Here is a 14,743-nt window from a genome sequence, read left to right as displayed (position 1 = left end):
ATTCGTTCGAGGACTTTCCTGACATCCTGTCTCTTGGAATGTTAGACTCGCACTAAGCCGTAACTGCATGAGTAACCTTGAGACATGTCACAATATACACAGACATATTTCAACATGCTTACTACTTTCTTCATGCTCAGGTAGATAAATTATTGAACACCCCTCGTAGGTCAGAAGAGGGAGGTTCCCTTTGAAAATTTGCTTCTAGTCCCCCACGTACAAAGTAACTACAGGTAGCCTTAAAAATTTTTAAAGCTTTAGAAGCTCATTAACTCTACAACATATTCTGCTGTAGTCTGAAATGTTTTCGTTATGCCTTTATCGCTAATAATAAAACCCTAAGCGCGCATGCGCACTCCTATCTGCGTGATCCGTGCTCTGTAGCTCCGTGGCTTCGCATATGCAGTAGAAGGAGTCAGCGGTGCTTTCTTCTGTGCATGCGGAGGCACCTGAAGCAGGGACACATGGAGGTGTCTCCCCCCCTCCCCCCCTCACTCTGTCTAACACAGCGCGGCCCGTGGTCTGGCCGGCTCCCTTACAGTCCCTTGCCGAAGTTATATTTAAGTTCAAAACCGCCACGGCGGCTCCTCTCATGAGCCGCACCTGCGTTGGAAGCCTCTCTGACATCACGTCAGAGAGGTTTCCGACGAAGGTGCGGATCGTGAGAGGAGCCGCTGCAGCAGCTTTAAACTCAAAAATAACTTCGGCAAGGGACTGTAAGGGAGCCGGCCAGAAACAAACAGAAATGCTGCTGCACAGGGAAGTGGAGGGGGAGGGAATGCTGCTGCTGCTGCACAGGGAAGTGGGGGGAGGGGAGGGAAATGCTGCTGGTGAGAAAAGGGGGCTGGAGCTGGAAGCTGAAAGGGAAAAGATGGGAGAAGGGGGCTGGGGGGGGGGGAATGGGTTTGGAGCTGAGGCTGAGGGAAGGAGGCTTTACTAGCACCCGTTAATGTAACGGGCTTAAACACTAGTAATTCATATTGTACATGAATGCAAAATCTTAACTTTTTACAATGGCTAGTCATGCCTCAGCTATCACAGAAAGCCTGCTGCTAAATTACAGAGATAAGCAAATACGGATGTCCTCTGTCTAAGAGAAGCAAGAATACACTGACCTTATAAAACTAAATTGCTTTATGCATGAAGACTAACCCTGAAGGCCAACAGGAGGAGAGATAAGTGGGTTAAAATTTAAAAAGTAAGACGACTGTAAACAGAAACCAGGAACTCATATTTATCAGTATATTACAAATGAGCCTGCATTTATTGCCTTTTAGCTATTGCAATAGCCTGTTATGAGGTTCAATATCTATTCCTGATAAGTACCTTACTCATTAAACAACTGTTTTGCAGTATATGTATATTACAGTACACAATGCTTCTGTATTTGGCAATCTGGCCCCTAACGGAAGTACTTCAAAATCCCAAGGTTGGAGAGCATGGGAAGAAACTACCGTACATGAGCTCTTGGAATCTCATTAATTGAGGACTTGAATTTTGTCGGAAGATTTTTTTATTTCCTGATGCATTTTTGTATGTTAACTTTGTAATCTTTTCTATAATTTGAATATGCAAATAAAAATCATGATTAAAAGAACAAATATATTCACATGTGTTGAGGACACACCTATGTCCAGCTCATGCTCCTCCCCTACGTATGCCCCTCCCCCCAATACTCACTATGTCAGTTATGGATGTATTAACACAGTGGTCTCAAACTTGCGGCCTGGGGGCCACAAGCAGCCCGCCAGGTCCTATTTTGAGGCCCTCGGTATGTTTATCATAATCACAAAAGTAAAATAAAACCGTTTCTTATTATACTTCTTTGAGGGGGTAAACAGCCAGGTGGATAAAGGGGAATCAATAGATATCATTTACCTTGACTTCCAAAAAGCCTTTGACAAGGTACCACATGAAAGACTGTTAAGGAAGCTATGGAACCACGGGGTGCAAGGGGAGGTCCACCGATGGATCAAAAACTGGCTGGCGGACAGGAAACAGAGGGTTGAAATAAAGGGCCATTACTCAGACTGGCATTGGGTCACGAGCGGAGTTCCGCAGGGGTCGGTGCTGGGATCGCTCCTGTTCAATATATTTATTAACGACCTGGAGGCAGGAACCAAATGTGAGGTTATTAAATTTGCGGATGACACCAAACTATACAGCAGGGTTGAAAACGAGGAGGACTGCATAAATCTCCAAAAAGATCTGACAGCGCTGGAAGAATGGGCCAAAAAGTGGCAAATGAGCTTCAACATAGGGAAATGCAAGGTCATGCATGTAGGGAAAAAGAACCCGATGTTCACCTACAAAATGGGGGGATCACCGCTAGGGGTGAGTAACCTTGAAAGAGACCTGGGAGTGATGGTAGACACATCATTGAAGGCGTCAGCACAGTGCGCCACAGCCTCAAGGAAGGCAAACAGAATGTTGGGTATCATTAAGAAGGGTATCACGACCAGGACGAAGGAAGTCATCCTGCCACTGTATCGTGCAATGGTGCGCCCGCACCTGGAGTACTGTGCTCAGTACTGGTCGCTGTACCTCAAGAAGGACATGGCGGTACTTGAGAGAGTCCAGAGAAGAGCAACTAAGCTAATAAAGGGTATGGAAGACCTCTCATATACTGACAGACTGAAGAAGCTGGGGCTTTTCTCCCTGGAAAAGCGGAGGCTTAGAGGAGACATGATAGAAACCTTCAAGATCATGAAGGGCATAGAAAGAGTAGACAGAGACAGATTTTTCAAATTATGGGGAACCACAAGTACAAGGGGACACTCAGAGAAATTGAAAGGGGAAAGGTTTAGAACAAATGCCAGGAAGTTCTTTTTCACACAGAGGGTGGTGGATACATGGAACGCGCTACCGGAGGATGTGATAAGCAGAAGCACGCTACAGGGATTCAAAGAAGGTCTGGACAGGTACATGGAGGACAAAGGGATTGAGGGGTACAGATAGGAGTAGAGGTAGGAAATAGGGATAGGATTAGAGGCAGTTACAAAATTAGTCAGGGACACTGTTCAGGCAATTAGGCCTGAGGGGCTGCCGCGGGAGCGGACCGCTGGGCAGGATGGACCTCTGGTCTGACTCAGCGGAGGCAACTTCTTATGTTCTTATATGTCCCTTTAGCTATAAATGACAATATTATTATTAAGACTTAGCCTAAAGGAAAGATTTATAAACTATAAAGAGTTCTACCTCATGCAAAATTGTAATTTCTTTAATAAGACATTAACTATTTTTTCTGAGGCCCTCCAAGTACCTACAAATCCAAAATGTGGCCCTGCAAAGGGTTTGAGTTGGAGATCACTGTATTAACAGAACAGTGCTTAGGCAAATTATTGACATTTATGTGGATACATGCAAAAATGCATGCATAAATTATCAGTATTCTGTACATTTACAATTGTAATGTACATTACATTAGAGATTTCTATTCCTCCATTATCTTGCGGCTCAAGACGGATTACAAAAGAGTTATAAACGGAGGGTTACAATGGAAGATCATTGGTGATTTCTAGAGAAGGTAAGGAGTAGAACAGGTAGTATCTGTGAGGCAGGAAGGTGGGAGGAAGGGAGGTACGTAATTGTGATGTTAAGATTGTTTCAGGGATTTCTTGAAGAGTATAGTTTTTATTTCTTTTCTGAACATCTTGTAGTCTGGAGTGGTTATCAGTAGGTTGGAGATTTGATTATCCAGTTTTGCTGCCTGAGTGGCCAGGAGGCCGTCGTATAGTTTCTTCCGTTTAACCTCTTTGATTGGAGGGTGTGTGAAGGGGGGGGGGGTCTATGTCTGGTTGAGGTTGTTTGGATGAGGCGGTTGTTCAGGTAGGTTGGGCCATCTCCGTTTAAAGATTTAAATAGCATGCAGTAGAATTTAAATAGTATTCTTTCTTGAATTGGTAGCCAGTGTGAGTTGATGTACGCTTCTGTAATATGGTCATGTTTTCTCAATGAGTAGATGAGTCTCAGAGCTGTATTTTGGATTGTCTGTAGTTGTTTAGTCATTGTTGCAGGGCAGGGGAGGTAGAGGATGTTGCAGTAATGTAGGAGTACAAAATGTAAGTGCACAGTTTATAGAATTGCTCTTTTTCTGGAGAATTCTATAAATAGCACCTAAAGTTAGGCATTCATTTTGCACCCAGATTTCAGTGTGAAAATATGTTCCAACAGATGCAAGGCGATGAAATGGTAGACTGAAACAGAAATACGCTTACACACCCAGATACAGAATAGTGGCCAAGTGTATCTATGAGCAGATGCAAAAGCGGGGGGGGGGGGGGAGGAGGGGGGAGGGATGTTCCCATGGGAGGGACATGGGGGAATTGGGGGGGGTCCAGAAAATTGGATGCAGTTTTAAAGAATAATATGGATTTGCAGGCCAGTTGGTGTAAAGTTCTAGCAACCAAGTTGGGCGTGGAAGTAATGGGTGAGTTGAGTAGAGCGGAGGATTTGAGCACCCTTGGCCACTACAGATCTTTGTTTGGTGGAGGGCGGGGGGACTGATTGGAGTACGTTTAGCTTGTTACATTCTTCAGATGGGTAGGTGGAAGATGGATTGGGGTGCTCTTGGCTTGCTGTACTTAATTCTTCAAAAAAGTAGGTGGGAGGGGGCTTTGAGGCACTCAGCATCCCGTATTAATTCCTTGGGAGATTTGGGAGGCTCTTAGCTTACTTCATTGATTTGTTGGGGGCTCTGTGGGAGAGAAGTTGTAGGGCCAAGGCCTAGCACTGATCAAAATCTCCTCTCTGTACCCTCCTTAAAGATCATCGGCACCAGACGTAGTGGGATCTTTTCTGTCATCGCACCACAGTTATGGAACTCACTCCCAGGCTATATTAGAGAAAAATCTATATTAGACAAGTTTAAGACCCTCTTTTACTAAGGTGCGCTAATCGATTAGCGCATGCTAAATGCTAATGCGTGCATGTTAGTCTATGGACGCGTTAGCATTTCGCACGCGCTGCTATTCAGTTAGCGCACCTTAGCGAAAGAAGGGGTAAGAGTTCCTTGAAAACCTTTTTTTATAAAGATGCATTTGAAAATTAAAACCTTCATATACAGATAAGCTTACCATTGGAATTTTTATTATTTTATTTTTTTTTAAAAATGAGCTACTGCTTTTTTTTCTTCTCCAACCTTCAATGTCGCCTTTCTCTAAAACCTTTGTAGTTCTACCCCTTCTCCTCTTGTCTCTGTGTGTTTGTCTTCAGAATTTGTCCTTGTCAGTATAATATATGTAATTCGCTTTGAAATATTATTATAAGCGTTTGTATCAAAAAAGGTATCACTATCAGAACAAAGGAAGTTATCCTGCCGCTGAATCGAGCAATGGTGCGCCCACATCTGGAGTACTGTGTCTACTGGTTGCCGTACCTTAAGAAGGACATGGCGATACTCGAGAGGATCCAGAGGAGAGCAACTAGGATGATAAAAGGCATGGAGAACCTTTCATATGCTGAAAGGTTGGACAAGCTGGGGCTCTTTACCCTGGAAAAGCGGAGACTGAGAGGGGACATGATAGAGACTTATAAAATCATGAAAGGCATAGAAAAGGTGGAGAGGGACAGATTCTTTAGACTAGCGGGGACAACAAAAACAAGAGGTCATTCAGAAAAACGGAGAGGAGACAAGATTCAAAACGAATGCAAGGAAGTTCTTCTTCACTCAGCGGGTGGTGGACACCTCTAACGCGCTTCCACGAGAGGTGATAGGACAGAGTACAATACTGGGGTTCAAAAAGGAACTGGATGACTTCCTGGAAGCGAATGGGATTGCAGGGTACTTACAGGACATTAGGCGAATAGGGTACGAACGTTTTAGGTTAGAAGCACTTACAGGCCAAGGACCTGGGGGGCCGCCGCGGGAGCGGACTTCCGGGCACGATGGACCCCTGGTTTGAACCGGCAGGGGCAATGCTTATGTTCTTATGTTATCACATTTTAAATAAACTTGAAACTAGTATTCCTCAGTAAGAGAGGACTTAGCTGACAAGGGACACTGCTTATATCCCTTAATTCTAGCCTGTAAGAGTTAGGATAATTTTCAGCTGAAATTTTAGCCAGCTGGTTTCTGCTAAAAAATCAAATTAAGGTAGTGGAAATTTTAGCAAGCTAAGTTACACATGCAGGGTTTTTTTTGTGGTTTTTTTTTTTACCATATTGACTTCAAATCTAATACAGAAGATTAATTCTCTTAGGACTAGATTCAGCAGATGGCGCCCAAATTTTGGGCACTGGAAAAAAACTGGCACCCAGTGCTATTCCGAGTGCCCTTTATAGAATAACGTATGGGGCTAGGACTTATGCCTGATGAAACCAGATGTAATTTCTGGAACCCAATTTGGGCAAACATCTGCCGTTTTCTAGAACAGGGGTTCCCAACCCTGCCCTGGAGGACCTCCAGCCAGTCAGGTTTTCAGGATAGCCCTAATGAATATGCATGAAAGAGATTTGCATGCAATGAAGATGACAGGAGTGCAGCTCTGCCCCATGCATATTCATTGGGGCTATCCCGAAAACCCGACTGGCTAGTGGTCCTCCAGGACAGGGTTGGGGGCCACTGTTCTAGAACTCTGCGCCTAAATTACCAGAATGCTCTTGACCTGCCTGTGCCCCTCCCAATTGCATCCCATGAGATTTGTGAACAGTTATTTAAAGAAGAATATATTGCAAGGTGCACTCCCAAATCCAAACTGGTGCCAGTAAACATCAATAACTGGTTGTTAGCGCCCAGTTATTGATGTTTGGCTCATTGCAGGTGCATCTCAGGACCGACTCCAAATCTGGGTGCGCAAATTTGAGCAGCCTTTACAGAATCCCCTCATTAAAATCTACATTCCTAATGAAGATTTTCACCTTGCACACATTCGTTTTTAACACAGCACAATGCGCAGATGGGCAAAAAGTATTGCGAAGCCCAGAGCTAGCGAAAGAACTTTGCTTGCATTTTGTAGTGTACGAAAGGAAAAATTATTTGACTCGTTAACTATCCTAGATAAAATTTAGCAAACTCATCCATTATTAAAGATTAATGGAGAACTAAACTAAACTAAACCTTAGGTTTGTATACCGCGCCATCTCCACAAGCGTAGAACTCGGCACGGTTTACGGGTTGAAAAGGAGCTACAATGAAGGGTTATAGGAAAGGAGCTAGGATGATAAAGAGGGACAGGGTACCAAAGAGCGGGAGGTGTTAGATTTTTGAAAAGAGCCAAGTTTTCAGGTGTTTGCGGAAGGATTGGAGGGAGCTTGAAATTCTGAGCGGGGATGTGAGGTTGTTCCAGAGTTCTGTGGTTCTAAAGGGGAGGGATGTTCCTAGTTTTCCTACGTGGGTATACCTTTTGCAGAGGGGAATGATAGTTTCAGTTTTTGAGAGGATCTAGTGGAATTAGGGTTAGAGGAATTCCAGAAGAGTGGGATAATGGGAGGGAGGATGCCATGTAGGATCTTGAAAGCTAAACAGGCACATTTAAAGAGGACTCTGGAGTGAACTGGGAGCCAGTGAAGTTTGGACAGGAGTGAGGAGACGTGGTCGAACTAGCCTTTAGCGAAAATAAGCTTGGCCGCGGTGTTCTGGATTAGCTGAAGTCTATGGAGGTTTTTTTTTTAGTTAGGCTTAAATAGATGGAGTTGCAATAATCCAGTCTAGAGAGGATGGTGGATTGAACAAGGAGAATCAAATCCGTATTTGTTCAATATTGTTCGAAAAAAACCACTGGGCACATTTTTATTATGACAAGCATATTTACAAAATAGCGAATGCATTCTTAAATAGAAAAAACATACCCAGTATTCGAATTTGCATCACTGTTCCATGTAGACCAAAGAACATCCAAAGGGGCTGTGAGCAGTCCACGCAGACCTGCATGCCAGCACTGGACCCATTGTGGTTTAAATGCAGTTCACCTTCTGAATTTACCATAAATCCCAAGATATCCCCACTCTGAAGGGGCACTAATACTCTACACACTGCCCAGAATTCTTTTCTGTCAACCAGAGACTCTGGATTGTAGGGAAGGTCGCTCGGCCTCAGAGTACCTGGGTCACATGAGGTCACCCCATAAGACAGCGTTCCAATCCGTGAAGCATTGGATTTGTTAATTTTGACAAAAATGATTTCGTTGATTCTTAGGGGCCTGTTGGTGAACACCAAAGTCCTTTCTTCCCGGGCATGTTCTAGTCGTGCAGCTGTTTGGTCATCAAGAGTTTTGATATGGGCTCCTCTGAGAGCGTGGAAGCGAAGATCACTTTCAAGCTGTGATGGGAGAAGATGGGAATGCTGGGAGTTCAGTGAATTCTGTGGGATGGGACACATAGTAGCTACCATTTGAAAGTTTTCTTCTTGGAGATTTAGGTCACAAAGGCTTACAGATAGTCGTGTGTCTTCAGTCTCTCTTCGTAACGATGGCCGTCGAATTGCAGTGAAAGACCTTGGACGGAGGCAGTCAGGAGGGATTATTTCACTGTCTGTCAAAAAAAAAAAAAATCAATAACACAATAAGGCCAATTCAGATGTATTGTATCTGTAAATTACTTTTGAGAAAGAAAAATGTTAAAGCAAAAACGTTCACACTGCAAAGGAATTTTTTTTCATAATACTAGTAGTTTCAAACTGATACTTTCAAGTTAAACACTACTGAAGATATAATAACCAGGGTAGCAATTCTAGTGTTGGAGGACTGCAAAGAAATCTGATTTTAAATATATCCACGTTAGTAGATATATCTGCACATATTGGGGCTGATTCTACAAATGGCGTCTTGATTGTAGGCAGCGTCACCAGTCAATTGGAATGCACGTTTTTAAAAAATGGACGCATCTGGTTTTTTTTTTTGTAAATCATACAAACTGCATAAAAACACACTATTAACTATACAATTATTACATTAAACAATCATTTTCTCCCCTTCTTATCTTAATTATTAAAACAATAATACATATGATATGATTTCAATATTATAATGAAATCATTTAACTCCTCAAAATTCGTTTCCCTCCTCCCACCCCTCCCCCCTCCCTGGATGTGCAAGGACTCTAATGGAAAAAGAAAGAAAGAAACATAACCCTAATTATAATGCATTTTATTTTATTTATTTTAGGGGAAGGGGAGGGGGTGTGTGTGGGTTGGGTGGGGTCCTGGATGCAGCTGTCTTGTACCTATGGAGATGCATAGAGACGCTTACGGACACCCAAGGCTGGCGTGGTTTCCACCGGAACTGGCCTTGGGTGTCCTTAAGCGTCCCTATGTGAGACAGATGCTTTAAATATTGGCCTGTAAAATGCTGGTCTACATTTAAGGCGTCTGTTAGCAAAAAAAAAGACATGATTTTCTAAACGGAGCATCTGATATGTGATAGACACACGATCGGCGGCTGCTTCTTAGGCGGCCGCAGAGATTGGAGACATTTAGAGAATCAGGCCCATTTCGTCTAAGCCAGTGTTTTTCAACCTTTTTACACCTATAGACTGGCAGAAATAAAATAATTGTTCTGTGAACCGGCATCGGTCCGTGGACCGGCGGTTGAAGAACACTGGGCTAAGTTGTGGGCCAGACCCCATCCATCTCTACCCAATCTCCACCCCATACCCTGCCCCCATAATAGTACTAATTGCACCTTGCACGTCCCGTGCCTCATCTGGAAGCCTTCCCTCTGACGTTGCGCCGTCAGAGAGAAGGCTTCCAGTTCAGGCGCAGGATGCCCGTAGGAGCCGCTGCCCGTGGCTTTGTGCACTGAATCAGTTAGGAAGAGGGAGCTGGCTCGAAGATAACGCCGCATCAATCGCACCGTGGACCGGCGGTTGAAGAACACTGTTTTGGGCCTGATGCATGTGCTGGCCCTGTGGACCGGCAGGAAATTTCTGTGGACCGGCATTGGTCCACGGACCGGTGGTTGAAGAACACTGGTCTAAGCAACAGGTCAATTTGAATATTGAGGTTACTCTAAAAACCAGGTTTAGTTGTGACTGTTGAAGTTTCAAGTTTATTTAAATTCTTTGATTTACTCGCATATTCCAAATCCAATGCGATTTACATAAGTCAAGCATTAGGTTAAAATAAAAACACACACACATAACAATTAATACTAATTATAATAATACATTTAGGGAAATCGGGACCGACAACAGTTGGCTTAAATACAATTCTAAAAAAAAGAAAAAAGGAAAGTCTCATGACACAAAAGGTTGGGGGAACAAAAACCTGCTTGATTTTACTAGATCGTCTTCCTAGTCTATTGTAACTTAGAATAAATCCATTAAAAAGTGTCCTTATAATAACCAACTCTTTAGGAGACTTTTAAACTTGCTCAGTAATTTTTCTTCTCTTATATTAAGTGGAAGTGAGTTCCAAATTTGAGGGGCTGTAACAGAAAAGATCATATCTCTCCTAGAATATATAATTTTTAATGAAGTAAAGATTTATCTTCCGATCTTAAAGGACTGAGTTACCTAATCTGGGCTAGAATAATTTATGAAACTACCAAATAAGGTCATTTCAAGGTCAGCCATCTCTTGCCACATCTAAAAATCATCTACTATTACACCAACAATAATAATTTGGATCTCTTTTTAGGCCTGTTCTTTTTAACACTGTTGTAAGCGATATTGAGTGGATTTTTGTTTACTCTATTATCAAATCCAGTGGACACTCAACTTTCAAATTTACTTCTCTAAACAACTGATAAAATTATTTACCATTTATATAGCCCTGCGTTATCAAATAAGATGTTCTACAGATACTCAAATGTTTACTTCTCATAAACAATCAGGTGCCAGAAGGCAAGTAATGATTACTATAGTTATAATTTAAAACATGTGCCCAGTAATCTGATTTAGACCAGACCCTAAAGACTGACTGGTATAACCCTCTTCACCCCTCATGTTTGATGAGAATTGTATGATGGTCCAGAAGGGGACTTAAAGAGGTTATAGAGGGATAGATTCAGATCTTCTTTTGAGAGCAGACAAGTTGGGATCAGAATGAAATTCTTCCCTAGACGGTAACTGGAAAGAGAAGAGAAAGAAAGGTCCTTTTATTAGCTGGCTGGAGATCATAAGCGCCGCCCCTGGCAACATCAGTGCTACCTGTCTACAAGCACTTTAAAAGCAAGTATTCCTACTGAAATTGAAATGGAACATAAGAATTGGCGCTGTTGGGTCAGACCAGTGGTCCATCCTGCCCAGCAGTCCGTTCACGCGGCGGCCCCCAGGTCAAAGACTAAAGCTCTAAATGAGTCCAGCCTCATCTGCGTACATCCCAGTTCAGCAGGAACTTGTCCAGCTTAGTCTTGAAACCCTGGAGAGTGTTTTCCCCTACAACAGACTCCTGAAGAGCGTTCCAGCTCTCCACCACTCTCTGGGTGAAGAAGAACTTCCTTACGTTTGTACGGAATCTATCCCCTTTCAACTTTAGAGAGTGCTCTCTCGTTCTCCCTACCTTGGAGAGTGTGAACAGTCTGTCTTTATTTACTAAGTCTATTCCCTTCAGTATTTTGAATGTTTCGATCATGTCTCCTCTCAGTCCCTCTTTTCAAGGGAGAAGAGGCCCAGTTTCTCCAATTTCTCACTGTACGGCAACTCCTCCAGCCCCTTAACCATTTTAGTCGCTCTTCTCTGGACCCTTTCGAGTAGTACCATGTCCTTCTTCATGTAAGGTGACCAGTGCTGGACGCAGTACTCCAGGTGAGGGCGCACCATGGCCCAGTACAATGGCATGATAACCCTCTCCGATCTGTTCGTGATCCCTTTCTTTATCATTCCTAGCATTCTGTTCGTCCTTTTTGCCACCGCAGCGCATTGTGCAGACGGCTTCATCGACTTGTCGATCAGAACTCCCAACTCTCTTTCCTGGGAGGTCTCTCCAAGTACTGCCCCGGACATCCTGTATTCGTGCATGAGATTTTTGTTACCGACAAGCATCACTTTGCACTTATCCACTTTGAACCTCATTTGCCATGGAGATTTATATGCAGGATTGCTATCTGGGATGCTTAGTTGATGCTGATTTTGCCAACATCTTTGCCTTGATCAACTTGTTTCAAGCACTTCTACATTTTAGCTGGCTAGAGATAGAAAGTTCTGCCCCGGTACCATCACAACCGTCTACAGGCATTTTAAAGTCAGCACGTTTGAGGCCTGCAAACAAAGATGTATAACAAAGGGGGGTGTCCCTTTTTGCACTCCTCCATGCACTACTTTTGAGATTGTTTCATTTTTTGAGAAAGCTGGATCTTTTCTGCATTTTATGGTGCAGGTGAGTACTATTTTACATGAGAGATATGTGTATAGAAAAGAATGAAGAGCATTCAGGAATGGCAATGTCTATTATTACATGGCAGGGCATATATGGAAAATTATCTGATAAGATGCAAAGGGAGTGGTCAGATAGGCCGAATCAGTGTCATTTGGTTGTCCCTCAGTTGCAAAAAGCAGTAAGCAAAGAGCTTGTATACCTATTGAAGAATTACTTGATATTTGCTGGGTGTTACAAAATCCTGGCACCCTGACACGGTGACGGACCAAAAGCGCGTGAGGACAAAGGCACGCCGACAACCCAGCGCAGACAACTGAGCGCACGCTTGATCGCGCTGAAGAAAACCCGTATTTTAAAGGGTTCTGACGAACCCGAACCCCCCCACTCTACTTAATAGGGATTGCGCTGCCTCACGCTGCCATGTTGGGGGGGGTGTAACCCCCCACATTATACTGAAAACTTAACTTTTTCCCTAAAAAACAGGGAAAAAGTTAAGTTTCCAGTATAATGAGGGGGGTTACAACCCTCCAAACCCCCTACAACGCCAGCACGATCTCTATTAAGTAAAGGGGGGGGGGTGTTTCCCTACCAACACTCCCCGTCGGACCCCTTTAAAATACGATTTTTCTTCGGCGCGATTAAGTCCTGCACTCAGTTATCTGTGCTTGGTTGTCTATGCTCGGTTGTCGGTGCGCGCTTTTGATTATGAACCCCCTGACACAGCCTTGTTCATTTAGAATCACGTTGCTAGTTCCAATTATGATTTTGTTCATCAGCCAAATGAGAATACATGGGGAGGGGGTGAGGGTGAGGTTGTATTTTTTTAAACCAAAACTTGCCCAATCTTTTACTAAGGTGCGCTAACCCAGTGTTTTTCAACCTTTTTACACCTATGGACCGGCAGAAATAAAAGAATTATTCTGTGGACCGGCATCGGTCCGTGGACCGGCGGTTCAAGAACACTGGGCTAAGTCGTGGGACAGACCCCGCCCATCTCCACCCCAGACCCCACCCCCATAATAGTACTAATTGCACCTTGCACGTCCCGTGCCTCATCTGGAAGCCTTCCCTCTGACGTTGCAACAGAGGACACGCGTAGGAGCCACTGCCCGTGGCTTTGTGCACTGAATCAGTTAGGAAGAGGGAGCTGGCTCAAAGATAGCGCCGCATCGATCGCACCGTGGACTGGCGGTTAAAGAACACTGTTTTGGGCCTGATGCACGTGCTGGCCCTGTGGACCAGCAGGAAATTTCTGTGGACCGGCACTGGTCCATGGAACGGTGGTTGAAGAACACTGCGCTAACCGATTAGCGCGCGTTAAACGCTAACGCATCCATAGACTAACATACGTGCGTTAGCGTTTCACGTGCTAAATCAATTAGCACGCGCTAATCAGTAACCTTAGTAAAAGAGGGCCTGGGTGCTAATCTCATTTTTACTTGTTATTTAATGATTGGTCATTGGTTTTGTTTTATCACCCTTCCAATTCTTTAGCAATGAATACTCTTAAGATTGCTGTTTACTGTAGTACTGGAGAAGTTGATTACGAGTGATTGTAGTCTGCAAGTTTAGATAAATTGGTCCACAGCATTAATTGAAACTATGTGATTGGTTGGGTTCCAGCAGAAAGCGAGAACATCTCATGAAGGTGGGCATACACCAGAGGTGGATTTTTAGAAAATATACTAACATAGTAGATGATGGCAGATAAAGACCTGCATGGTCCCTACAGTCTGCCTAATAAGATAAACTCACAGCATATGGTGCAATATAACATGTATATTCTTGAATTTGATCTATCTTTTGTACACTTCAAATTCTATTGCCTACTATTCAACCTACTGGAACAACCGATTAACTCAATCCACCTCAACAAGACACAGGAGAACCCACTCACTATTCACACACCCGCCAACCAAAAATGTCAAACGAAGAAAACTATATGACAACCTAATGGCCACCAGAGCAGCAAAACTAGACAGACACCTCACCAATCTGTTGTCTTCGACCACAGACTACAAAACCTTCAAAAGAGAAACAAAAACCCTACTCTTCAAAAAATACATAAAACCTATTTAACACGACCAGATCCATTCCAAGCTCCACCTACTATACTATCTACTCCTTATCAAATCTAAAATGTTCAAATTACATATCATGTATTACCCAATTTCACGACAATTCTTATGTAATCCGCCTATATATTTCGTAACTTCATGACAGCTCTTATGTAATCCTCCTTGAACCGCAAGGTAATGGCGGAATAGAAATTACTAATGTAATGTAATTTTCAGGGCACAGACCATAGAAGTTTGCCTAGCATTGGACATACTCCCCCCCAACTATTGAAGTTGCCACTGAGGCCCACTCCAGCCCATCCAGATTTGTCTAGCCAAAATGGGGCACAGACCATAGTACCCGTGTCTGTTTTAATCATTCCCTAATCCTTTATCTGTCCCGTTTGCCTGTTTTGATTAGATTGTAAGTGCA

General features: G+C 43.4%; 1 protein-coding gene across 3 annotated transcripts in view; it reads right to left on the bottom strand.

The window, feature by feature from the left end:
• The window catches only part of NEURL1 (neuralized E3 ubiquitin protein ligase 1), a 374,377-nt gene that overhangs the window by 53,131 nt on the left and 306,503 nt on the right, over window positions 1–14,743 (bottom strand). For 2 of the 3 annotated variants that reach the window (XM_033943883.1, XM_033943884.1), the window contains exon 4: window positions 7,789–8,469. In XM_033943883.1, coding sequence (XP_033799774.1) covers window positions 7,789–8,469 — 681 coding nt within the window. The remainder of the gene's footprint in view (window positions 1–7,788; window positions 8,470–14,743) is intronic. The other variant, XM_033943885.1, reaches the window with a different exon arrangement.

The sequence above is a fragment of the Geotrypetes seraphini genome, chromosome 4, assembly GCF_902459505.1.
Source record: "Geotrypetes seraphini chromosome 4, aGeoSer1.1, whole genome shotgun sequence".
Classification (NCBI taxonomy): Eukaryota; Metazoa; Chordata; class Amphibia; order Gymnophiona; family Dermophiidae; genus Geotrypetes; species Geotrypetes seraphini.
Note: the sequence above shows the minus strand (reverse complement) of the source record. Positions and strands in the feature narration are given on the sequence as shown.